Source organism: Serinus canaria, chromosome 1A, assembly GCF_022539315.1.
Source record: "Serinus canaria isolate serCan28SL12 chromosome 1A, serCan2020, whole genome shotgun sequence".
Lineage (NCBI taxonomy): Eukaryota > Metazoa > Chordata > Aves > Passeriformes > Fringillidae > Serinus > Serinus canaria.
Window position 1 is genome coordinate 43,732,015 of NC_066314.1, and position 24,455 is coordinate 43,756,469.

At 38.0% G+C, this 24,455-nt stretch overlaps 1 protein-coding gene across 4 annotated transcripts in view; it reads left to right on the forward strand.

The window, feature by feature from the left end:
- The window catches only part of VEZT (vezatin, adherens junctions transmembrane protein), a 52,643-nt gene that overhangs the window by 13,843 nt on the left and 14,345 nt on the right, over positions 1-24,455 (forward strand). For 2 of the 4 annotated variants that reach the window (XM_030237888.2, XM_030237891.2), the window contains exons 2-8: positions 708-842; positions 6,017-6,106; positions 8,180-8,355; positions 10,702-10,977; positions 16,433-16,582; positions 20,639-20,786; positions 23,601-23,932. In XM_030237888.2, the coding sequence (XP_030093748.2) occupies positions 708-842; positions 6,017-6,106; positions 8,180-8,355; positions 10,702-10,977; positions 16,433-16,582; positions 20,639-20,786; positions 23,601-23,932 (1,307 nt within the window). The remainder of the gene's footprint in view (positions 1-707; positions 843-6,016; positions 6,107-8,179; positions 8,356-10,701; positions 10,978-16,432; positions 16,583-20,638; positions 20,787-23,600; positions 23,933-24,455) is intronic. The other 2 variants (XM_030237889.2, XM_030237892.2) reach the window with 1 other exon arrangement.

Genomic DNA, 24,455 nt, shown 5'->3' on the forward strand with positions numbered 1-24,455 from the left:
TGCATCATTTACTGTAAGGTTTTTACTTTTTATATACAGTATTTTGGTTGATAGTATGTTAAATTTGGATGTTGGTGTCCTTTCTAAGCAGTTGGCTAGAGTTTGCATACTCTTGTTAATAAAATTTTTCAGAGATCAAAATTAATCTCTGTCTAACTGGGCTGTACCAGACAGATTGCTGAGAGTTTCTTTTAAAAATGAAGTCTCTTTATGTGTCCTGAGTAGAACTGGAGTTATCCTAGGTATTGTTTTCATCAAATGTGCCCTAGATACTGCCATATGTAGTTGTTAACTGAAAAATAACAGTTAAGTAAATCTAGGTACCTGGTGCAGATAACAAGAAGATATTTCACAGATCTATATAGATAAATATCTGATAATTCTAAATATCACTATTTTCTGATGATCAGAATTCCATGCTTTTTCTGTTTTATTAAGGACTTTAAATCATTTGTTTTGCAGCAATTTTAAGAAGATGAGTTGGGTTTTATTTGTGTGCTGTGGAATTTTTTTTTTTTTAAAGCCACAACACTGGTACCATCTTTGAAGAGAGCAGAAGCCTTTTTCTAATTTTTTTTTCCATTTCTCAATCCATTCATTGCTCACTGTGTGGTTGCTGAATTCACAGTGGTGTTTTGTGGGAAACACAGAATGATTTTTAACACTGTTTTTATTTCTCCTTTTTCTTTTTATAACTGCCTTTTCAGAATTCCCCACTGTACCAATATCTGCAGGATTTGGGGCACACAGATTTTGAAGTATGTTCCTCGGTGTCACAGAAGGCAGAGCAATGTGCAGCAGCAGAAAGCCAAAGGGAGCAGACTGTGCGTGCTGCCCAGAAGGTGAGCAGTTTCCTGTTGCTCAGAATTTATCTTCTCACAAGAGAACTGCATTGCTTCACAAATAGGAGAAATCAGAACAGAGAGAAATCACTTCCTGTAATTTAAAAATACAAAGGCAAAAACCCCCAGACGTCAGCCTGTTATCATATCTGGAAGCTGTGGTTAATCAGTATAGTTTGGAGTGTTTCTTTGCACTTACATAAGCTAGGGAAGCAAGAAGCTTTGATAAATAATTTTTTGAGTGTTGAAAATTATCTTATGTAGTGGATCTTATTATGTTAGCTTAGCATGACATTCTGGGAATAGAACCTGTAATTTTCTAGAACAGAATATTTATAGTTTCCAGCACTTCCCAGGCATTCAGTTGCTAAGTATAGCTTTGTCTGTGACAAAACATATTAAGAAAGAGGATTTCTGGGAAGTAGAGATGCAGTAACCAATTTGAATGAGATAGTTGATGTGGATAGCTATTGCATTTCTAATAATGATTGCTTCTATCACTGGTCACAAAACAAGGCTGAATTTAAATCTGGATTTAGCTCACCACTTTCTGTATTTTGAGCTACCTTTAAAAGTATTCATGGAAATATTAGATCTCTGACTTTTGCTTTTCAGAGTTGTCAGCTGGCACTCACCATAACCCTCAAGAAATCACCCGAAAATATGTTTTCTCTTTAAAGTTAATTGCTGGTTTGTGGTATGTTTACACTGAAGATACCTATTCTGACTTAGTGTAGGAAGACTTTGATTAAATGTTTATTTATTTATTTATTTAATATTTACATTTTTCACTGTTAATTAAAAAAAAAACAGGATGCCATTTCATTGGTTGATAATCTGTTGGTCACTATGAAGTAATGCATGGACTGTCAGCTATATTATTTTGTATAGTTACTTTTGTGGCAGTCAGAAAATCAGTATGATATTGTGTTTGTGTATAAAATTTCCCCTGAATTTTACACAAAAGTGCTGTGGGGTCAGGAACCTGAAAAGTATTAAGATATACTGCTTTTAAAAACCTCAAGTATTCTGTTTTTTTCCCCTCCCTTCCCCTCAAGCATTTTATGCTTAATTTTATTGTGTTGACAGCAATTCCTCCAGTATTGTGTCAGATGTAGAAGTAATTTTTCATGGTTTGTCTTGCAACTTGAAGGGAGTGGGTGTGTGAAAATGGGCTGTCCATTTCTTACAAACACTAGATGATGTTCACATTGTCTCATCTCTGTCTAGACAAGGATACATAGTGGAAATGAGGAAGAAACCTGCCTGTAATTTTTAGTGATAAATTGTCAGAGGTTTTTCCTGCTGCAATTCCAGTACCAGTTGGGAAGAGTTAACACTTTTCTTTTGTAACCTGATGTCAGAAAGTCTGTTTTTGTCATTTGATTTCTGTGTCCCATTTTGGTAGGGTGTCTCAACAGGAAAGAAAATGAGGGAGAGGCAGTTGGCCACACATTTAGCAAAGTAGACTGGATTTAGGAGGATTTGAGGCTTTGTTGCAACTTTTTTATGACATACAGACAAATAATTTGCATTCCTATCCAGTCATTTCCTCAGTTTTACATGAGACTGTTACCATTTCCCTTCTCTTCTCCTTCACTGGCCTAGTCTACTGAAATGATAAAATGTCTGGAAAATAAATGGTTTCTGACTTCTGAATATGTACCTACCCACAGTCCTAATATAAAGTGATCTTCCTTGAGGCTTGACGTAACTATGATTACAGGGAGCAGATGCTGTTCCACACTGAGTGATTCCCAGTATGTGTATATCACTTTCCTTCTGTTCTGAAAAGCAAGTTTCCAAATGCCTTAGACACTTTATTAAAATAAGAATGTAAAAGCTGGAGTATTGCCTTGCCTTTGAGTTGAGATTGTTTCCTCCTCCTGTGTTCAGTCAGTGGGAACCTTGTGCAGCTGTAAGCAGGTGACACGCAGCAAGAATTTGGCAAGAATCCCTGCTTTGGGATCTCCAGAGACTGAAAAAACAAATCTGAGGAGAAAAAGAGGTTCCTAGTGACTGATACAAATATTTCTGTTGTGTCTTGCTGTCCTGCCATGCAGAGTGTGTGGTTCAGGCCTAAGGAAATGCCAAGGCACCTGTTGAATTTGAAGCACATCTTAAATGCTTCTCAGGATATGTCGTTTTGGTGGTTGTTTTTTGGCCTTTTTTTTTTAAACTGGAAGACAGTCTTAATGAACTGTGAATTAAAAAGCTGTAAAGGTGTTTTAAGGTTGTGTTCTAGAGGCTGATGAAATGCCAAGCTCCCATCTGAGGGATTATGGAGATGTGACTTAGCATAATAATTATAGGTGCAGTGTTCCTGGCTGTGCCAATCTCTGGAGAAAGTTACAGCTATAGTCCTGATCTCATGATCACTTGATACTCAAAAGCACTGTTAGTAAGAGCTCCTAGACTTGTTTTCTGGAATTAAATCTCATTTGGGTAATTCTGCTTGAACTTTACAGAATTTATTGCTTCCCAGTTACAGGTTTTTTTTTCTCAGCCATTTTCCTAGACTGCTGTGCATATCTGAATGTTTAAATTAGTTATACTGTCACACCTTGTCCCACCTTAGATATGATGATATTTTGTCATTAGAACAGAGCTGGTTCTGGAAGCAGCTTCTTAGAATTGTGTTGGGGCTCGCCCTGTGTAGCTGTGCAGGTGACCTGATGTGGGATGGCAGAGGGACCAGTCCTTTGCCTTTGTCTAGGGCTTCCCACCCACTTCATGCAAGGTATTCAGTGTGTAGCACTATCTTCTGAAGAATTTCTCTACAAAAGAAAAATAGTCCTTAGAATTATTTTTTAGATTCAAATCAATTTACCTAAAATGTGCATGTACTATGCTAATATTTTTTAAATGTTAGGAGTTATGCATCTTTGTTATTTAGTTTACAGAGAGTTTGACTGAGTGTTGTTCTAAAGCTGTAAGAATACTCTGGAAGCATTGGCAACATGACCTGACTTGTGTGTTGGTGAAAGTAGTTTTACTTGTCACTAACACTCCCAATGGGAATGCAAGCTGTGAGACACTGTTCCAAGGATGTGGATAATTCAGTGTGTTGCTGTGTTGTATTGGGTCACAGCCCAAGACAGTGGGTTGTCTTGTTTTGTATTTTCAAGCACTGACTTGCCTGTTGAGTGTTTATGCAAGCTCAGATCTTTATTTTTAAGCTAAACCATGGAGGAGAAACTAAACGATTGCTTATGTAGCATGCTAGGTTTTTTCAGTAACTCCACAGTCTAGTTTAGTAAGGTGGTAGCAGTGTAAAACTATCCTTGGTGTAGCTTTAAATGTTCATTATAAAAATCCAAAGACTTACAAAGGCTAAGCAGTTGAAAATTACAGGATTCAAGAGGCATATTCTTAAATTAAATGGATTACTCTTTCTGTACCCTGCTTTCAATGTACAGGGAAAAGTACTTTTCAGTGAAATACCTGTCTGAAATTCAAAGGCAGAGTAAGAACTTTGTTCATTTAATTTCCATTTTCTACAAATTGTAATTAGAAAATTTTGTTTCCTGTTGCACTGCTGTGCAAGAAACTTGAAGGATGATCTTGTGCTGCATTTAGTGACAGTCTTCTGACTTATGTAATTGCCCTTGAGCAACATCAAAATACAATCACTTGGATTTATTCCATAGTCTTAAGTGTGAATTGCTGGGATAGCTCCTCCTGCTAAGCCACAATGATGTCAGTGTTTCGGGAAGAACTATCATTATGAGATCCCTGTTACTGGTTTGCCTCTTCACTGACCTATAAACACTTCCTTGTGGCATAGATCTCAAACTCTAAGTGTACACAGAAAGATGAGACATTTGTTAAGAAAAGCTTGAGTTAACTTACTTAAATGGGCACCAAAATAAGTTATTTCAAAAATTGTTGAAGCACAAGGGCTTTAGGATGACAGTTCCTGATGTTAAGGCTGTTCTGCCCTGCCTTGCTGCATCACAGTGGTCTCACTGCCTTTCAGAAGGCTGCAAGGCTGCTCACAGGTTAACTACAAAACTCTGAGCTCCTCTTGCTTGGGTTTGTTCTTCTATTTCCCACTTGTAGTTCGGGGTAAAACCAAGAAAAATACAAACAAGAGGAGAACAAAAAGTGGGAAAAAACCCAAACAAGAGGGAGAAACAGAAGCTGTGACCTTTTATACATTGAGCTGTTAGAATCTGTATGGGTTTTTTAATTATTATTTTGAAACAGTATGCCACAAAATGTAGGCACTTCACGATTAATTTTTTTTTACATACATTTTACCTGATTGTATTACATGTCAACAGCCTGAAGACTGAGATGGGGCCTCAGAATTCATGAAATATATATAACTAAATATTTTGGAAAATACTTCCTGTCAGTTCAGTCTGAGGAAAGTAGATAGAATGGTGTATCAAAAGCTGTGCTTTTTTGTTATTGAATGGCTGCAGACTTAAGCAAAACCAGGCATCTATTCAGTGATAATCTGCCATGCATCTTGTTTTAGGAAGATACAGGAATAGAATGTGTGATGACTGAGAGGGAGTACCTCTATTAGTGGCATCTGAAGTTACATTTACAGCTCAGACAAAAGTGTGGATTTAGTTTGTGTGGAAAGCTACACAGAGACAAAGTACCTGGTAGTGCACACTGCTGTAGACTGGGAGTTTTTGGGGAATTTCCTCCTCTTACCATCACTCTTCCTGTCTCTCTTTACAATTCCTCTGGAGTTGTGCTCAGGCTGCAGTGGGCTGCTGAGGAAAGGTTGTCCCTGTTCTGGTCTTTCACTTCTCTGCAGCCTGCCAGTCATTTAACCTTTGGGGTTTTATCCTCCAGGAGAGAGAAAGTCTTTCATATCAATGCAGTAGCTGCCAACTTGAGATCAATATAATCTTAGCTGTAGTTATTTTTAACAGAACAACATAACAATCCATTATGCTCCAAATAGGTGGGGTTACTGAAGGTTTTATTTTATTCTCCTGTTCACAAGCAAACTGACGGGAAGCAGATGTTCTCTTAGTGTGCTCTGAAGTTAGGCCAGACACAGTAAGTGAAACTTCCTTACAGGTACTTGGGTCTGAATTAACAAGAAAATCAAATGCAGAAGTAAAGGATTTGTCTGCCGTTATTTATTTCACTTTGGCTTTGGTTTTTGGTTTGTTTTTTTTAATTGGAATAATTTCTGTTCCTTTCAGCAAGGCATCCTGTCAAAACTAGTTGAGTTTTTTAGAAGCTGGTTTCCTTTTCCACAGTATAAGAAAAATGATGACATACTTCACCGGCTGGTAAGTGATCACTTTTTTTATTTTTCCATTTCCTTTCCTAATCCACAGGTCTTCCTCTCCTCTGTATCTCATCCTCTGAACATCATCTTTGGTCTCTATTGTTGGTTTTGGCTCTAAGAGTATTACTTATTCTTTAGATTATACTAATTCTGGTTTTCAGTTACTGTACCAAATTTGGCACAAAAGGACAGGAACAGTATCAGTAGCCAGGTTAAAGATGTTCAAAATGTGGAAAATAATAAAATATGTGAGAAATTTAAGAAATTATTGAAAGCTGAAATGAGTTTAATTGCAGTGTAGGTGCCCCTTTGGTGGAAGGCAGTGGGGAGACTGAGAAAGTCCTCATGTTGTAGCCTAGTGCCTTGCAGAGACCACCTAAGACAGAATGTTCTAGAGCTTCAGCTGCATATTGCTTCACCCTCTGTTTCAGCTTGTTAGCTCAGGCACAGCACCACCACAGTGCAACTCTACTGGCCCTGGACCCATCCTGGCCTCTTTGTTTCTACACTGCTCCCTACAGGACTTCTGCCTTAGGGAAAGGCAAAGCTAACTTTGCTTGCTCTTTCTCTGTAGCACCACTTTCCAGTCTGGGCTTGTCTCAGATCTGCTTTAACTTGTACCCAGCTCCTTCATGCTCCTAGTATGGCTTTCAAATGTCACTTCAGACTGTTCCAGAGTCTAGAATTTTGATTTCTTTTTTTCTACCACAATGTAGGGATGATGGCTTCAAATGGACCTTCAAAAGATAATGCTGAGCAACATGAGGAGAAGTTAGAATTTTCCATTTCTCACAGAGTTCTGCTGTATCTCAGTTCACCTTTATCTTAGGAGGACATAATTTCCTCTGAAAATCTCTCATTAGTGATCTTTGATTGACTTTTTTTCTTTCTCCCTCTTCCCCTATGAATCAAGAGTATTAACAGCAATTTTTAGCCTTACTTTCTTGAGATGGAGGCATAACCAAAGAACAAGGAAAACATGTTTGTGCTGCTGCATACTCCAGCAGAGCACTGAAATGACACAGGATGCGTCAGAGGAGGGCAGAGTTTCCTCTTGCACACAGTCCTGAGAAAAATGTTTCCATTAAAAGTAGAATGAAAGTTATCTGAGGTGACATCTGTGCATGGAATTAAATTTCTAAGCTAGCTATCTTATGGTTTCATAAAGAATCTCATTCTGTCAGTGACAGAATGAAAAGATTTTGTACTGTGAAATGTCACACTTGTGTTAAAAGCTTCTATTAGAGACTTTTCAGAAATATTCTCTTTTCTCTCCTGTAATTAGCTAGATTCAGGGATGCACATGTTCAGTGTTTGTTGGGTTTTGTTATGACATTCTTAACTTGAAGCAATTACGGTTTAGTGCAGTATGCAAATAAAAATTTTAGGGGGCTTCTCTGATGGTTATATTTGTCTTCATGAGCTCCATATTTATCTTCAAGAGCTATCTTGGGGCAAAAGTAGCAAATGCTAATGGCGTCAAATTCGCAACAATGTAACTCCCTAGAGTTTGCCTGAGGTTTAGCAGGTGGGAGGTCTTCAGAGCCCCGTGATATTTCATGTTTGGATGGAGTTCCCTTGGGAAAGGTACAGAATCCTGCAGGAGGGTTCTCCACTGCCTTGGCTTGGGGCTTCGATCCAGTGACAATGCTGTTATTAAGTGTCCACAAGTGACGTTTGTTGACTAATTAGCAATGTCTCTCTCTAAGTTTTGTTTGTTAATGATATAAATTATGTCATGGCATTTAAAAAAAACAATTCTGTTTTTTTAAGTGGCATACTCTGTGGTGTGTTTCCAGTTATTTTTACTATCTGGGTCAGATCACAAAGTCAGTGTGATGCATCCTGCAAGCCCAAATTGTTAGGTAGTGTGTGAACTTTAAAAGTTAAACAAGTTTAATAAAAAAGTAGCTACTTGTGATATATCTGAAACATTTCCCTGCCCTGGGAACAGATTGTTGTCAGTAAAGTGTAGGGTGTGTGGGTGTTTTCCTTGTTCTGCTAACTTAATTTTAAGAATTTGCATATTCTTTACTAATACCAGTTTTTTCTTCTGCCATTTGTATGTGGCAAGGATGTTGGATTTCGATTTGACACGCTCCGTACCATCCTGCAACAGGAAGTTCTGCTGCAGGAGGATGTGGAACTGATTGAATTCCTTGACCCCAGTATCCTGTCTGCAGGGCAGTGTAAGCAACAGGAAAACAGACAGCTTCCAACGCTACGCTCCCTAGCAACTCCTAATATTTGGTATTGTATTGAGGATATCTACCATTATAGTCACTGAGAAACAAGCAAAAAATATATTGTGCGTTCTTGATATAAAATGCTACATTAAAGTAACTGTATTTTTTCTCATGTCCTTGAGTCTTTATTCTCCTGGTCCCCAGATTTTTGTATAAGCAAGATTTTTCCATTGGGTATTTTATTGAAAGAGTTAATTTTAATCTGAAGTAACTGCATGAACATGAATGGATACTCCTGACTAATATATTCTATAAGGAGGAACTAACACAGTTGATTAATTCATTAATTTCTGAAGCTATTTAGAGGTGATTTTGATAATGAGACATGAGTGTGAATTTAAAAGTGTTTATTTTGGTGTGGTCTTTATAAAATATGTTGTGTGTGGGGCAGCAGTATCTGAACAGCTACCACCTGTATCTAAAAAATAACAATTCCAGTGGTTGTTCTGACAACCACTTAGAAATGTGGTAAGCAGTAGCAAAAATATCACATAATATGGGTCAGTGCTATTTTCTCATATCATATATACCCTAAAAAAGTAGACAAAATTATATATAGTCACACCTCAGCTGTTTAAGTTGTGTCAATATTGATGCTCTCTGTCAAACAAGAGAACTTTTGAACCAGATTTTTCTGGTCCTAGCATTATTCAGTTTCTTTAACTTTCAGCTGATAAAGTACACTTACAAAATTTGTGAATGTTGTTCACCTTCCAGATGACATCAAGTTTGTGTTGTCATAGACCAGAGGTCAACAGTAGCTTGGAGAAATACCTTGAAAATGATAGAAAATTCAATAAAGACAAAAGTTTAATGCTACACTTGGGAAGGAAAAGTCAAGTTAAGAAACACCAAGCAATGAATAACTGGGTATGCAGTACCACTCCAGGAAGGGATCTGCATATCTCTGGGATGGAATAGTGTTAGGATATGTACAAGGTAGTGATCAGTCATCATTTGTTCTGTTCAGAAAAGGGAAGGATATGTAAGAAGAGGAAGAATAATGCAATTAATCTGCCAGTGATTCAAACTGGGACTTGGGGGAAATCTTTTGATCTCTAAGCATACTCAGGAGTTGGAATACCCATTACATGGGTTGTGGAGTCTCCATTGTCATCTTTGGTCTGTCCATGATGATCTGGGTTAACCAACCAGAAGCTGAAAATGAACAAAGTGAGCTGTTAAATCCCTTCTAGTCTTTCATTGTTGTGATTTGATTTATTTGTGGTACTTTTTTTTTTAAATGTGCCAAGGAAGTTAGAGACTGTGTGTCTGTCCCTTTCAGAGGTAGTTACATATTTGGAATATTTTAACCCTGGACTTTTACTGAAACCTATCAGTAGCCAGTAGCCTTAAAGAGTTAACACTTGTAAAGCTGGTTGAAATTTGACCACAAAACTGTCCAGGATATAGAAACGCAGAGATTGTGCCTTATTTTAGAAACTGAAAAATATTCCAAGTCTATACTTCCAAACCTAAATGCAGGATACACAGCTTTAAGGGATGAAGGAAAAAAAAAATGTTTTCAATGTTTTCACTGAAAACATTCTGGAAAAGTATAGTTGTAATGCACCTTGAAGCTGCTATCCCATCCATCTCCCTGAAGAGTGTGATTGTTTTACAAAGCCGTGTAATGATATACATGAAACATGGTGTAATTTTTAGCAGCTACTTATTTATGTTGAATTTTTAGAGAAGTAAGTAACAACTTTATAAGCTTTTTAAATGTCTTTGAGAAGTAACCGAGATACTAGGAAATCATTCTTTACAGATTTTCCAAAGGTGCCAATTTTTTTTTAAAGATTATTCAAACCATCTTTATAAAATTGTGTTAGAAACTAGTGGTGCATTGGTGTCTGAGTTAAATGAGTCAGACTCTAGAAAAAACACAGCTGGCACTTATTGAGGGATTTGCTACCAAAAGAAACATGCCCTTCCCTACTGTACTCTTGAACCTGGAAGTACAGATATTACAGTTCCTACACGCCCTGGTTTATAATGCTGAATAGTCAGGTTTTTTTCTCTTTTAAATTTTCTTTTCTATTTTTTTTAAGTCATGTAAGTGTGTAAGAGAAATTGACCTTTCAAAGTGGTACATTACTCTCCTACCCATGCTGTGAAAAAGCTGAAGAAAGGTTTCCTTAGAGTTTACCAGCCAAGTAATATCATGTACATATTCATCTAAACCTGTCACAAGGGGTAGTTTTCAGTGGTTACAGCTCCCATCAGGACCTACATAAAAGCCCCACAGTAAAGATCTTGTAATCTCAAATGTAACTGAAAACTTGATCATTTTCCCACCTGTTTGCCCTGAGTAATGTGTGGTTGGTGGTACTGTCTCTGTTTGCAGGGATGTCTCGCTGTTCCTTGCCTTTGTAAGTGCACTGCTCATGTTTCCTTCATGCTGGAAGGAATGGTCGTGGCTGCTGTGCGGACCCCTGCTGCTCCTCTATGCAGCCTTTAGGGTGTGGGGCACCTGGAGGACAGCCAGGCTGCAAATGTCCCTGCGCAAACACTGTACCCAGCTGGAAGAAACAGTGGCCAATAGCCGGGCCTTTACCAACCTCGTGAGGAAAGCTCTACGACTCATTCAGGAGACTGAAGTGATTTCCAGAGGATTTACCCTGTGAGTCTGTATTTCACTTTACTTAATACACAAATCCATACAAACCAGCTGTCTTCTAAATTTGTCTTGTTACACTGTCTCCCATAACAAGTGGAATTACTGAAAAACATAATACTTCAAGGTTTTAATTTACATGAAGTGGTATAATTACTATTCATACTAAAAGTAGGAATTTAACATCTCAGTGTTAAAACCCCGCATCCTGAAGGTGAATTAAGTCTCACAAAACTCATGCCTTTGGAATTGTGTCCTGCATTGCTAGCAATGAAATATATGAACAAATGGACTTTGAACTAAGTTAACTATTTTGGAGAGTCATTTAGAGTTTTTTATTTTACATTACCAAATTGATATATATAAACTGATCTGCAAGTAATCACTCACTCATATTTTATAAAACAGGATGACATGAAAACCATTCTCTTTTTATTTAACAAATATATCTGAAGTAGTGAGAACACAGTAATTAGCAAAAACCATCAAACATTATTTCCCACCTCAAGTAAAGTTAACATTAGTATTTTTTTCTTACATACAGTTGTTGAAACGTTTAGATTCTTAAATTATTTAGTGTTGAATTTGCCTCTCTTCCACTTAAGGGATGCAAAAATGTTTCTGATTATTCAGCTCTTGTAGTTACTTGATAAGTTTTGCTGATTTGCTGTGTGAAAGGACATCAGAAAGTGTTCAGTGTATGCAGTGATTCCAAAGCCAACAGGCCTATTTCTTTGCATTCTCATTGCCATGGATGCTTTTGCATTGTAACCACCTATGATGAATCTATGTGTGCCAATTCCACTTAAGGCTAAAGGAGGTGGGAAACACCAACACCTAAAATACAGTCAACTTCTTTGTAAAAAAATCACAAGTTCCCTTGTGGGCAACAAGGTGTTTATCCATGCCAGAGCAACTATTCTACATTCAGACACATGTTCTTGCATGCAAGTGTGCAACTTTAGACTTAAAATTCTGGATTAATTTTTCAGCTTGAGATACCTTCAGCATATTTCACTGAAGAAATGTTTCATTCTGCCTTTGGAATGCATAAGCATGTCTTCAGTCTGCCTAGCTATGTGGTTTTTGTTTTGGTCTGGATTTTTGCTGAAGAAGCATATACTTGAGCAATAGGCAGTCTTATCTTTGCAAACGGGTTCTTAAAAGAAATTATTGTTCAGGCTTGTCCAAATTACAGATGAGAAAAACATTTGGATTTTTGCCCAAGTTTAAGCAAACGAACTTGTGGTCAATGTCTAAATTGCTGCTGCCTTGTTCTTTTACTACATATCTTAGATAACAGAGTAAGAAAAAACAGACTGGTCTTTAAGCTGATGCTTGATCTAATAGCTTCTTTACTTGAAACTTTGGCAAGCTTTTCAAAAGACTTGGGTATATGGATGGAGTGGGAGAAGTTTGACTGTGCCAGCATCCTCACTGGAACAACTGTACAGTATAAAGTCAATGCTGTACAAGTTATGGTTTGGTTTAGCCTAGAGGAACTTCTAACTCCAGAGTGTCCTTTTCTGCATCCACATATGCAAGAGATGCTGCTGCACAGGGCAGTGTGAAATTCTGTGTTTTGGGTACCTCTTGGAGTATGATCCAAAATTCTAGTTTTCCTTTTTTTCCTACAATTTTCTACAGTAAACCAGCAGAACAAAGTTTAGTCTTTTCTCCTGTAGTAAGGTTACCAAATCTTAGTGCTTTTTCAGAAGGAGTCTCATGGCAATAGAAATAGTTGCATTTGAAAAGTTACTGAGTATCCTCTTGTATTATTCAGCATCCTTGAAGGAATGAGATTTCAGTGAGGTAAAGCATCCTGGTCAGTGTTACATGTGCAGCTGTTTTAAGGTACTGCTGACTCAGCATAGGCCTGTGCATTGACCATATTGTGAGTGGAAAGATTATGAAGCTGTTATTTAAATAGTGCCAAGTTCAGACTTTGGTTGTACTTAGCTAAACTCTGACAGGGCAAGTCCAGTTCAGCAGCTTTGGCCTGAAGTTCCTCATGCTCCATTGCTGGTTTTCCTCCCCATGACACCATCCATTGCTGTTCTCATAGGCTCATTTACACATCCATTGAGATATCTATGGCTTTGCTTTGTTCTACCCTGTTAGCCCCTTATTAATTGATACTGGACTGTCTCTGTAAATGGTAGATTATTACTGATGAGGTTTTGGTCAGTTCTCTATAGGTTAAGTGGTTTATTACTGTGTGGTTGTGCCTGCTATACTCGAATAGATAGTCAAACATCCTTTTGTTTTCATTCCCCTCCCAGTAAAACTGACTGCAGCCACAGGAACCAGAACAGGAATTAGGTCAAGAACTAAGAACTTGAGCGGGGAGCTTGGATTAGATGGCCTCCAGTGGTCCCTTCCAATCTTAACTATTCTGTGATTCTGTAATCCTATCAGGCTTCTTTTACATTAGCTGCTCTCAAAGACAACTTGATATTCTGATTCCAGCCTGGCCTTTGGAAGTGTTTAAGGCTCTGTTGGAATCAGGTGTGTCTGCATGTTACCAGCTCTGTGATGCAGAGATGGCCAAGACCTCACCTGGCTGGTCTGGATTACAGAAATTGTGTAGCAAAGGTAGGGCAGTGCTCTACTCAGGCAGAAGGGCAGTATTTCTGTCTAATTGCTTCATTTGCAATTAGCCAAATGAAGCCTGATCACAGGTTGCAGCCTGGAATTTCTGGAGGGTAATGAAAGTATGCCCATTGTCTTGCACATCATAAAACAAGAACTGAAGGAATACATATTGAAAGGCTGCAGCAGTAAGCAGCAAGTGTTTATTCCCTTGCTTGTCACAATTAACTTCTTTTCCAAAATGATTCAAGTTTAAAATACGTTTTAAGTCAAGTTAAAATAGTCAAGTTAAAATAGTTTAATTCAAGTTTAAAATACGTTTTTACTGTATTTTAAACTTGAATTAAGCTCTATGAACTTAATACATATGGATGTATATTAGCATCTTTAGAGAACTGCTTTCATGGTGAAGTGCAGTAATAGATTTTTATTAATGTGTTTATATAAATTTGTTAAAAGTTGAAAGCCAATTTAAGATTTGGTTTGTAAAATACATGTAGAAATATGTTGTTGTTCTATACAGTAAAATGGGTTTGGAGCTGTAGAAAAGGGGAAATTCACCCTTAAACTTTTCTTTGCTTCTTGCTACTTGTGGCTAATATGCAAAGCTGATAACATTTTGATAACATGTAAGTCAAATTAAAATACATAGAGGATAAGAAAAAGACTTTTTACAAGGGTGTGTGGTGATAGGGCAAGGGGGAATGGCTTTAAACTGAAATAGGGCAGGTTTAGATTAGATATTAGGACAAAAATTCTTGACTGTGAGGATGGTGGGAGAGATTGTTCAGAGAAGTGGTGACTTACCCATCCCTGGAAATGTTCAGGGCCAGGCTGTATGGGGCTTTGAGGAGCCTGGTGGAAGGTGTCCCTGCCCATGGCAGGGGGTTTGGAATTAGAGGATCTTCATGCTCCCTTCCAAACCAACCCATTCTGTGATCTGTGAAGATAAATGAAACACTAAGAATTTAGGGATATGACATGCCTGACAGAAAGACATATAACAGTTTCTACTAATTAAATTAGTCAAATAAGGAAGATTTTTTTTTATATAAAGCACTGAATCAATCCATTCCAGAAGGAAGGCAGATTGTTTTACTGAATACTGGCAGTACGTGCTGTGCATAAGTTACGCTATATTTGTTCTCTATAGGAGTTGGAAAAGCCTGCATCACTGGAGTAGAACATAGATCCCTTTTTTTATGGTAGAAGAATTTTGCTCCTCTTCTTTGAGCTTTCTTCTGACAATTCACATGGGCTTGGGTCTACAAACTGATGTGAGAGTTTATACATAAACACTTCCAGTTGTTACTTCCAAAAGCTAGGGAAAGGTTAGAGATTGGCATGTACTGCATTACATGCTGTGTTCCCTAGTGAAAGATACAGCAAGGCTAGCATTTTAAATTTACATTTAGAAATGGAAATTAACACAGTTTTGGGTTTTTTTTTTTCAGATTTTAAAGTCGTTTATGAGATGTTATATAAGCCATTTTAATAACACATAATTTAAAATGGTATGCAGATATTTTATATTGTATTTCAGCTAGCATATTCAATATATGGCAATATTTGGCATGAATCTGCTTGTGTTAATGGTGTTAAACATACTGATATATGGTTCCAGCCTCGCTCACTGGGTGGGCTGCTCTGGTTTTCGTATTTGATAGTGATGGCCACAAGCTATTTCCCCTCCCAATGTGCAGCTAAGCACATGGAGTAGGACTGACATTTTCCTGGCAGTGTCAGTCTGCTGACTTGGTCAGCTTTTTAGTCAGATGGACTACAGAAATAGTTACCAATGCAGCAACCCACCTCACGCTTGCCAGGGACCCTGTATGCTTTTCCTTTTTAAGTGACTGCACATGAAATCACCTCTTCACTCTGCCCTGGGAAAGGTGAGAGCAGAAGCAGGCTTCCAGTCCCCAAACAAGAAATCACAATTGATTGTCCTGTTGTCCAGATCATGTTCATTCCTGAGTTGATTCTAGTAAAAACAGTCCCAGCAAGTAGAGTGCACCTAGGCTGTTTCCAGAGTCTCAGTCACAGGTTTGACATCAGATTGCACATGAAAAGATACAGCTGGAGCTTAAAGTTCCACAGACCTGTTCAACGTTCACCCAGATCACAATTCATTTTATTTCCAGATGAGATGATTTCTTACAGTGCTAAAGCCAATCTGAGTTATATTTTAATAGGCAAATGACATTGTTTCTTTTAAATGGTATATTCAGCTGAATAGCCAGACACCAAATGTATTTTCCAATACGCATGTGTGGTGTATACATGTCATTTGTTTACCTGTCAAGACTCTCACAAACACAGCTGCCATTCATTGCATCATGATGAAATCTAGGTCACCTCTCAAATAGTATTTTTCTTCACCTAGAAAATTTTCTGCATCAGGAAGGTTAAAAGAATATAGTGTTTTTTATAGAAAGCTTTGTGTTGGCACCTTTTTTCTGCAAAAATTGTTGAAAAACATAATTTTGGATATAAAGAGGTTTATGTTAAATACACGTTTATTAAAACTTCCAAAGCTGACAGTGGGCTTGTAATAGTTTTGTATCCTGATTGAGATAATGTTATGTCTACTATTACTACACCATTTTGGAAAATTTTAAAGAAAATAAATGTGCTCAGGAGTTTTTCCACGGCTTAATCTTAAATATATTAAGGCTATTTACTGAGGAATCTTGGCTGCTGTCTGAAATTTTGATTAAATATGTCATTGACCTGATCAGGGTTTAGTCTCATAGTTACTGAGCGATTTGCAAAAGCTTATTAAAAAATGAAATAGGAAAACTGATGTACTGTTCTTTAAAAATGCTTTAGGACATCTGTACAGTTGTATCACATTTTACTTTTCAAGTTTGCTTGACAGGGTCAGTGCCGCTTGCCCATTTAATAAAGCTGGACAGCATCCTAGCCAGCACCTGATTGGCCTCCGGAAAGCCGTGTATCGCTCCGTCCGAGCCAACTTCCGAGCTGCAAGACTGGCTACTCTCTACATGCTGAAAAAATATCCTTCCTCTAAAAACCCACCTCTTCAGCTAGTCCATGTTGCCTTCTGGCACTTGTGCCAATGGTGAGAGTCAGGATGTCTAGAAACATACAGGATCTAATGAGGTACCTAATCATGGGAAAGAAAAGGTGGCTTAGTAAATTTGGGCTTGTGTTTGGTTTGGAACGTGCTTAGAATGTGCCTTTTTCTGTACTGTGCAGTGTGGTAAGAGTCAGTGTGCTGAAAACATTGTATCATTATTGACACCCGTGCTTTGGTCTAAATGCTGATGATGTGTTTCAGAGCCCTTCAAGATTTGGTTTTATAATTCCTCCTAGCCCAAAATATCCCTTGCACCAAAATATCCTCTTCTCTGCACAATATGGCCTTTCACTCAACATCCCTGTGTTCAAAGGTAAGTTGGTTTTCTTCTACCAAATTAACTGCAGCAAATTAAGCTTTTCTGTTAATGTATATCTCAAATATGTTGGAAGGAGATCAGTCTGATGAACCTGTGACAGAGAGTTAAAAATTTTAGGTCACAGCTTTATTCATGGTTGTACAAATTGCATAAATTTGATGTTATCATTCTCACTTCTATTCAGTAGAAGTAGTAGTTCAGCAATATTTCTTGTGGCTAGTGTACCCTCTTTTAGTTAGATAGTTGCCTTCAGTGAGTACAGTTAAATAATTTTGCCCTAATTAAAATTTGTTCCCATGTAGAAGAGAAAATATGCAGTCATATTTTAGCCTTATACCTGGCAGTTGTGTCAAACTTGGTAGACCAGTGATTTAATGAGATGGAAAGTCATATTGCTTACATTTTGTGTGGAGAGACAGTTGGGTACTAGCAGAAACAACTCAGCATTTGCTCACACCATTCTTGCTCTGATTTGTTCATGTCAGGAAGAGTGCATTGCTCAAAATCACAGAACAAAATGCTATAAAAAGGGTATTTCTCTTTTAATTCAGAATCTAAGATTACAGCATTATGCAATAGCTGAAAGCCTAAACTAGGAATTAGGCACTTTGGGTTAAGCATTTACAGGATGTCGTGCAGACCAGTTCAAAAGCTCTCTGCACTGTCCTCCACTGAATTGTGTGGTAACTCAGACAGTGCTTCCCTTGGCAAGCTAGCTGCTTAACTCTTTTATTCTTAAGAGCCTTGTGGGTTCTGCATCATGGGAATCTGATGTAATTATATACAAGCTGGATGGAGGAAATCCTGTAGCTTATGTTACTGGCTGATGTTAATAATCTCATCCTCAGCTCTGCAGAATGGTCTGATTTGATCTATTTTGATAGGTAGGACTTGGGCATTGGACCATGTAAACTTGAAAAGCTTGGATTTTGTTGTGAGGTGATGTTCTTTGCTGTCAAGGCATAAATAGTGTTATTTTTTTATTAATGATAAAACCAGGCATTGGACAGTAGTATTTTAAACTGATATCTTACCCTGTTAGAATGGAATGCCTATAAAATGCATTCTGTGTCTTTGAGATGCACTGGGCACAGGGACATTTGCTAATTTCCTGTAGTAAATCTAGTAAAAACTTGTTCCATCTCCTCTGTAAAGGTCTAGTTATTGCATCATGAAACTGTTAGAAAAACCCATACCTTTAGCTAGGGAGAGGGAAAGTTCATGCAAGAAAACAAGTAAGCTAAACAAAAAGTAGTACCCTCTTGAGATTATAAAAGCCTAAATTGCCAAGCTGAAATATCTGAGTAGAGACACTTGGGCATTTTTCAGTGCCCAAGGTTTCTTCCTAGACCAGCCAGTTTATCACATTCTTAGCTCACCCCTGGTGAGCAGGTGAGAATTTGTAGAAGGGCGGCTTGGATTTCCCAGGGATCCTGTGAGGCCCTCCTGTTAGGTCTTCAGATGGGAATGTGCTTTTGAAGACTAAAGTATGAATGTTAAATTGTTACATACAGGGATACATTAGCATACTTGTTTTTCTACAGGTAAATAAGAGTGTCTAACCTGATAAGAGGTTAGACATTCACTGTACAGGTATTTTATTCTGAATTTGACAGTTCATTATTAAGAAGCATTGCCTTCCCTTCTCTCCTCTCAAGCTAATAAAGCATGTAAGTTAAACAAATGAATGAAATATTTTCACAGAGACATAGAAAAATTTAACTAATCTAAGATAGTTAGGCTTTAGTATTTTGGCTTTAACAGAAGTCAGTAGGGTTAAAAATACTACGAGATCAAAGTGCATGAAGGAAGTGTGTTCCTGTATATAATGGTGTTTATGTGTTTAAACTTTGTAGATGTTTGATCCTTAGGAAGCTAATGGGGGCATGGGATCAGTTCTCTGCTTTCATCTGTCAGATAGAAACGGGAGTGGAAGGGATGCAATAGAGGAGGGCAAGGCAGGAGGTGCAGGAGGCCACTGGGAATCCCTGGCTGAGACACAGCATGGGTAAGTGGCTCCTTGGTCAAACCTCACATTTGAGATGCTGCCTGGAATTTATTTTTAGCATGACTTAGGAATCCATGTGTGTCCAACTGCTTTTTGTGGCGTTCATACTGTTGGAAAGGCCATGTTGCAGGAAAAGGCTAACAAGGAGTACAAGTAGTTTCTAAGATAGTGGTCCTGAAGGGCTTTGACCTGACTTTTCAATTTCTGATGGAGTTCCCATCCTCATCCTATGTGCTCCCTCTGCTGGGCATGCTGTCAGATTAATTTAGAGTCACCATTTATGTGAGGCAGCTGCTGCTGGTGACAACAGTAATATTCTGATCCTAATTAATTTACATTGCAGGGATTTGTTTGAACACTTAATAAGGGAGGGAGAAATGTGGGGTTTTCAGATCCTGGACACTTTGCTTTAGTGTTTCCTGAGACACAGAATATTACTTTTTCCTGAAATGTTCTTCTGCTTAACTGGTAAAAGTCTCTTGAGCAAATCAGTTTTGCAAGTTCAATCCTATAAGAATTTAGCACATGGAAAATTTGGGTGTGAAAGTGGATGGAACTCGTAGCTTTCCCCAGAAAACACATTAGATTTACAAGAGACAAGTGCTTCTAATTGGCTTTATGTGCAAGAGATGAGAACATTCAGTTTCTAGATCAAACTATAAATGAAAAACAAATATATTAAATTGAGACCATGTTTTCATTAATGCTTTACAAATATATATATATTTCTGTGAAACAGATGTGATTTTGTACTAATGGCTACAAGTTTATGTTTCTGTTTTAAAATGAATTTTACTATTTTGTGACTGGGTAACTATCAGAAAACATGCAAAAATCTTGAACTGTTTCTCCCCAGCCTGAGGTTATCCTAAAATTAGTGCTATTTTAAAATAAGTACTTCCTATTCTATGAATTGCTTTTTCTGTTTTCTGGTATCAGTTATATTGGGCTTGCTTCCTACTTTTTAAGCATTTTTGAGGACTAGAAATGTACATTTTCCTACTGAGATTTTAAATGTGCTGAATGGTGTTGATAGATACCAGTTTACCACTCATCCTGCCAAGATCATAATGTCTTTACAGTGATGTAATCAATAAAGTTAATGTTATGACACAGCCAGGGAGTTTCTGTTCTCACAGAGCTCTCTTAAATGTCAAAGACCTTTTACTGTAAAGATCTCTCTGAGCAGTCCATCCACAGACAGACCTCTAGCAAATTCACATCCTGAGCTTAGTCTATAACACAGGCTACCTTTAAAATTTAAAGTTGCACAATTGATCTCTTTCCTCTGTCAATTTCTGGTTTAAGATTGACATGAACTATGTCTTGGAAACTCAATATTTAAAAGTAAGCTGTTTCACTCATTCAAAAGGGATGCAGGGATTTTTCATCAATCTACTATTTTTCTTTTTGTGTGTTTGTATTTTAACATAGGTATTTTGTCAGTGTCTTATCTCTCATCCTTCTAAGAGCCTTTAAAACTTGTGCTTCAAATAAGGAGTGCGAAACAGGATTCAGGTGGATTTGGGATGAAAGTATGTGATTTCATAAAAATTGCCTGAAATATGAAACATTATTATTTCTTTCCTTTTCTGTGTGTTTAATGCAAAAGTGGCTTTGTTTACCACCTTAACTCCAGCTAAACTTACCCTCTGAACTCAGAGAGTGACAATGTGACCAGCTACATCTGTGTGGTCCCCTTTAAGGAGCTGGGCCTGGGACTGAGTGAAGAGCAGGTCTCTGAAGAGGAGGCACACAATCTGACTGATGGCTTCAGCTTGCCTGCACTCAAGGTAAGCTCTTCTAGAAGGGCTTAATGCATCCATGCAGGCTCCTGGTGAAATCTTTCTGTTGTTATGAAGTCCTGTGGCTTGTACATCCTAGCCTGTAGCAACACACTGAATTGAGGGTAAGGTGTAATCAGTCAGGCTCTTACCATGCGTTTCTACCTTCATCAGCATTCACCTGATTTCTTTGTGCATGAAGAGAAAGAGAAGTTACTCAATACAACATTAGGATATTTTTCTGCCAATTGTGGAAGTCCAAGTCAATGTTCTATAATCAGTTTGATCAATCCTCTTAAACATGATGTTTTGCTCTCTGATTTCACCTGATCCCAGCTGAATAAAATAATTTCTGCATTTGCACTTAATTCTTTTTTTATCTAATCACATGATGTGAATAAAAAGAGAGACATCAAAAATTAAAAATTAGTTGTAAATGCCAAAGGGAGTAGCTGCATTTAATCACACGGAGAAGCAGAAATCATAAGCTTGGACCACTGCTGCCATGAGCCAGTGTGGTTCTTTGATCCTTGAAAAACTTTCAACTGAACAGAGTGCCAACCATTTATTGCCCTTTTTATCTATTTTGTTTTGAGATGTTAGGTTTTTTTTATTTGAATGAGTCAACTGGAAGGAAGATCTAATCTGAATGCAAGCCTTCTATACTCTAATGACCCTCTGCCAGGGCAGTTCCCCTTTAGCATTGTCTTTTTAATGGAAAATTCCATTATTATATGACTTTTGTTTTTCTCTGGGGTTGGCTTTTGTTGCATTTTTTTTCTCTTAATTTATAGACCTTGACTTCTTTTGTTCTGACAGTAAATGGTACCAGTAATAGTGATTACTAAGCTTTGAGGCTTTGTCTAATTAGCTTTAAGCTAAGAGCTACAATAAATAGCAGCTTTTGGGATTTTTTCTTCCATTTCATTAGCTGAAGTTCTAATTGCAACCATGTAAGCCTGCTAATTTACCCACTTCTTTTTAAGCACAAGGAGCCAGTCAGAGGTGCCCAAGCTTATAAGCTAAGCCTTTGGTTTACCTGCAATTTGCAGTTATTTAACTGAACTCCGTTTTAGTTAAACTGGTTAGGAGGCTTTCTGGATACAGTTAAGCTCACAGCAACTAGAAAATCTCAATTTATGGTAACTCATAAAAGCCAGCAATGTAGGCTGGGTGTGGTATAGCAGAACCAAGCTAAATTAACATAAATCAGTCCTAAGCAGATTCCTGTGTAGGTATAACATACTTTGAAAACCTTGGGACATATTTATGTTGTGAGCCCTGAGTGTATATGCAGTTCTCTTTGGTTTTGTTTTTTTCACTTTGAGAGAATTTGCCTTTATAATAAAGTGCAGGTCATGCTAAGCCATATGACAAATGTAGCATGTGTCTTTTGGCTACCTTGTCCTTGAAGTAAAGCAATTTAAAGAGTGAAAATTTTTCACTTAAAAAAAATCTCAGTTTAAGCTGAGGAGAGCCAGGTGGATATTTTGTGTCAGCAAAGATCATCAGTAGTTACTGGCAGAGCAAGCTGCTTGCAACCATAAATGTATCTGGAATTTCCTTTTCAATTGTCATTGTGCCTTTTTTCAGGTAGGTTTTTGATTATCAGTTCCTGAAGTCCACTGTTTCTGTATGCTACTTTTTTACTGCCTGTGATTTATGTCTGGTGGAAGGGATTGGTCTTTTCTGCTTCTTACAGCATGAGCTTTTGATTTTTTATCCAGGGCACCACACGTTCAGGGACACTTGAGTGATTGCTGCTCATTTGTTTGCTTTGTATTTTTGCACCCAGCCAAATCAGTCTTGCATGTGTACCCCAAATTAATTTAATGTCATTCATGTATTCTTTTTTCTCATGAGCATCTTTTGTAAATTGTGATTTCTTTTTTCTTTTGGAATACTTTCTCAGTTTGCATCCAAGTATTTTTGACGTGATGAGTAAACGTTTTGTCTTCCTTGGTCTGGAATGCTTGCGAACAAGTTTCAGTCTGCACCTCGTAAGCACCTAGAGCTGATCCCTTTTAATAAGGGCCGTTATTGCAGAGAGAAGTATCATAACCTGTCCTTTTCATTTTAGACATAAAAGGTACTGCTGTACTGTCATGATCTATTGAGCAAACTTCTCTAATCTAAGAAAACAGTTCTTTTCGTTTCATTGGAAGTGGAAGTTCTCAAGAAATTGGAATTTTGGACTGCCTTGCTCCCAGATGGACTGGCCTCTTTTGTACCATATATAACATTGTGAATCAATACATTTCTTAAAAGACTTTCCATCCTTAGTAGTATTGGTGGAATTTCTTATTTTGGCTGAAAAAAGAAATAAGTTAGCAGCTCAGCTTTCTTCAAATATAGAATATTTTTTTGTTGAAGTACAGTGCAATTAGGCTCATGTTTCAAGGTTGGGTGTGGGGCAATGCAGTAGTTATTAGATTGTAAAAATGACAGCTCAGCCTTATAAAGGGAAAAATGTCTTTGCTGCCACTGGAATTTTGGCAGCCCTTTATGAGCTGTAGGGTATGTGGAGATTATAGCAAATAATGAAACCGGCCAACGGGAATATGAGGTTTTGGACTCTGACAACTTTATGAGCATAATTGCATTTAATATCCTTCATCGAGGAATTAACAGTCACCTAAGGTTCACAAGATCTGAACCTCACACGCTCTGGAATACCCTTCAAAAACAGACAGCGGATTTTTGCAGTTTTTCAAAGTTCCCGTTGCCGGCCAAGGAATGTTTTCCCATGGTGTATCCGTACATTTACTTTGGAAGCTGACGGCCTTCCCAGGTGCACGGAGCTAACCCTACCCTGTTTTGCAGGTCCTCTTTCAGCTCTGGGTAGGGCAGAGTTCAGAATTTTTCAGGAGGCTGGCGCTGCTGCTCTCCCCGGCCAACGCGTGCCCCGAGCCCTCGGCGTGCCCGGAGCGGCTGCCTCACCACATCCTGCGCGACGTGAGCCAGGGCCTCCCTGACACGCACGCCGCCTGCCTGGCCGAGCTCCGCAGGAGCTACGAGTTCTACCGCTACTTCGAAACGCAGCACCAGGCGGGCCTGCAGTGGGCAGCCAGGGGCAAGCAGCAGTGCAGAGAGCTGAACAGTCTCCAGACGGCGGTACGCAGCTTGCAGCTGCACCTCAAGGCCCTGCTCAATGAGTGAGTTTACACGTGAATTAACAGAGTATGCAGAAGGCTTTGGACTTAAAGTTCTTTGGGTTGTCAGTTTGTATCCCCAGCTAAAAGCAAAAAGGTCTTTGTAGTCATAGCCATATTTTTACACAGTGTGGGCTCAAAAGTTTACTATGAAATCTGATATTTTTCCTGGGTATTCTTTGAGTATCTGGTGAAAACTTGAAGATAAGAAGCACTAAGATTTTGCCTTGCTTTTGTGACTCCCTTATAAAAAATATAATTATCTTCCATTGATTTTTTCACATATCAAATGCTTTATAAGAACATTCAGCTCATAGTAACTAACTAGTAAATATCCTTAAAGATTTGTCACTGCCTTGGTGAAACAGTTGAGACTGTCCTATTCCTTTAATATTACATATAAGAATTACTATAACAATTGCAGGTAAGCAATGTATCTTGATGTAGAAAAAATATTTTAATTTTAAAAATTTGGGGCATCTTTGAGGAATTGACTGAATTGGGTTCTTAAAACTTGAAGGAAATA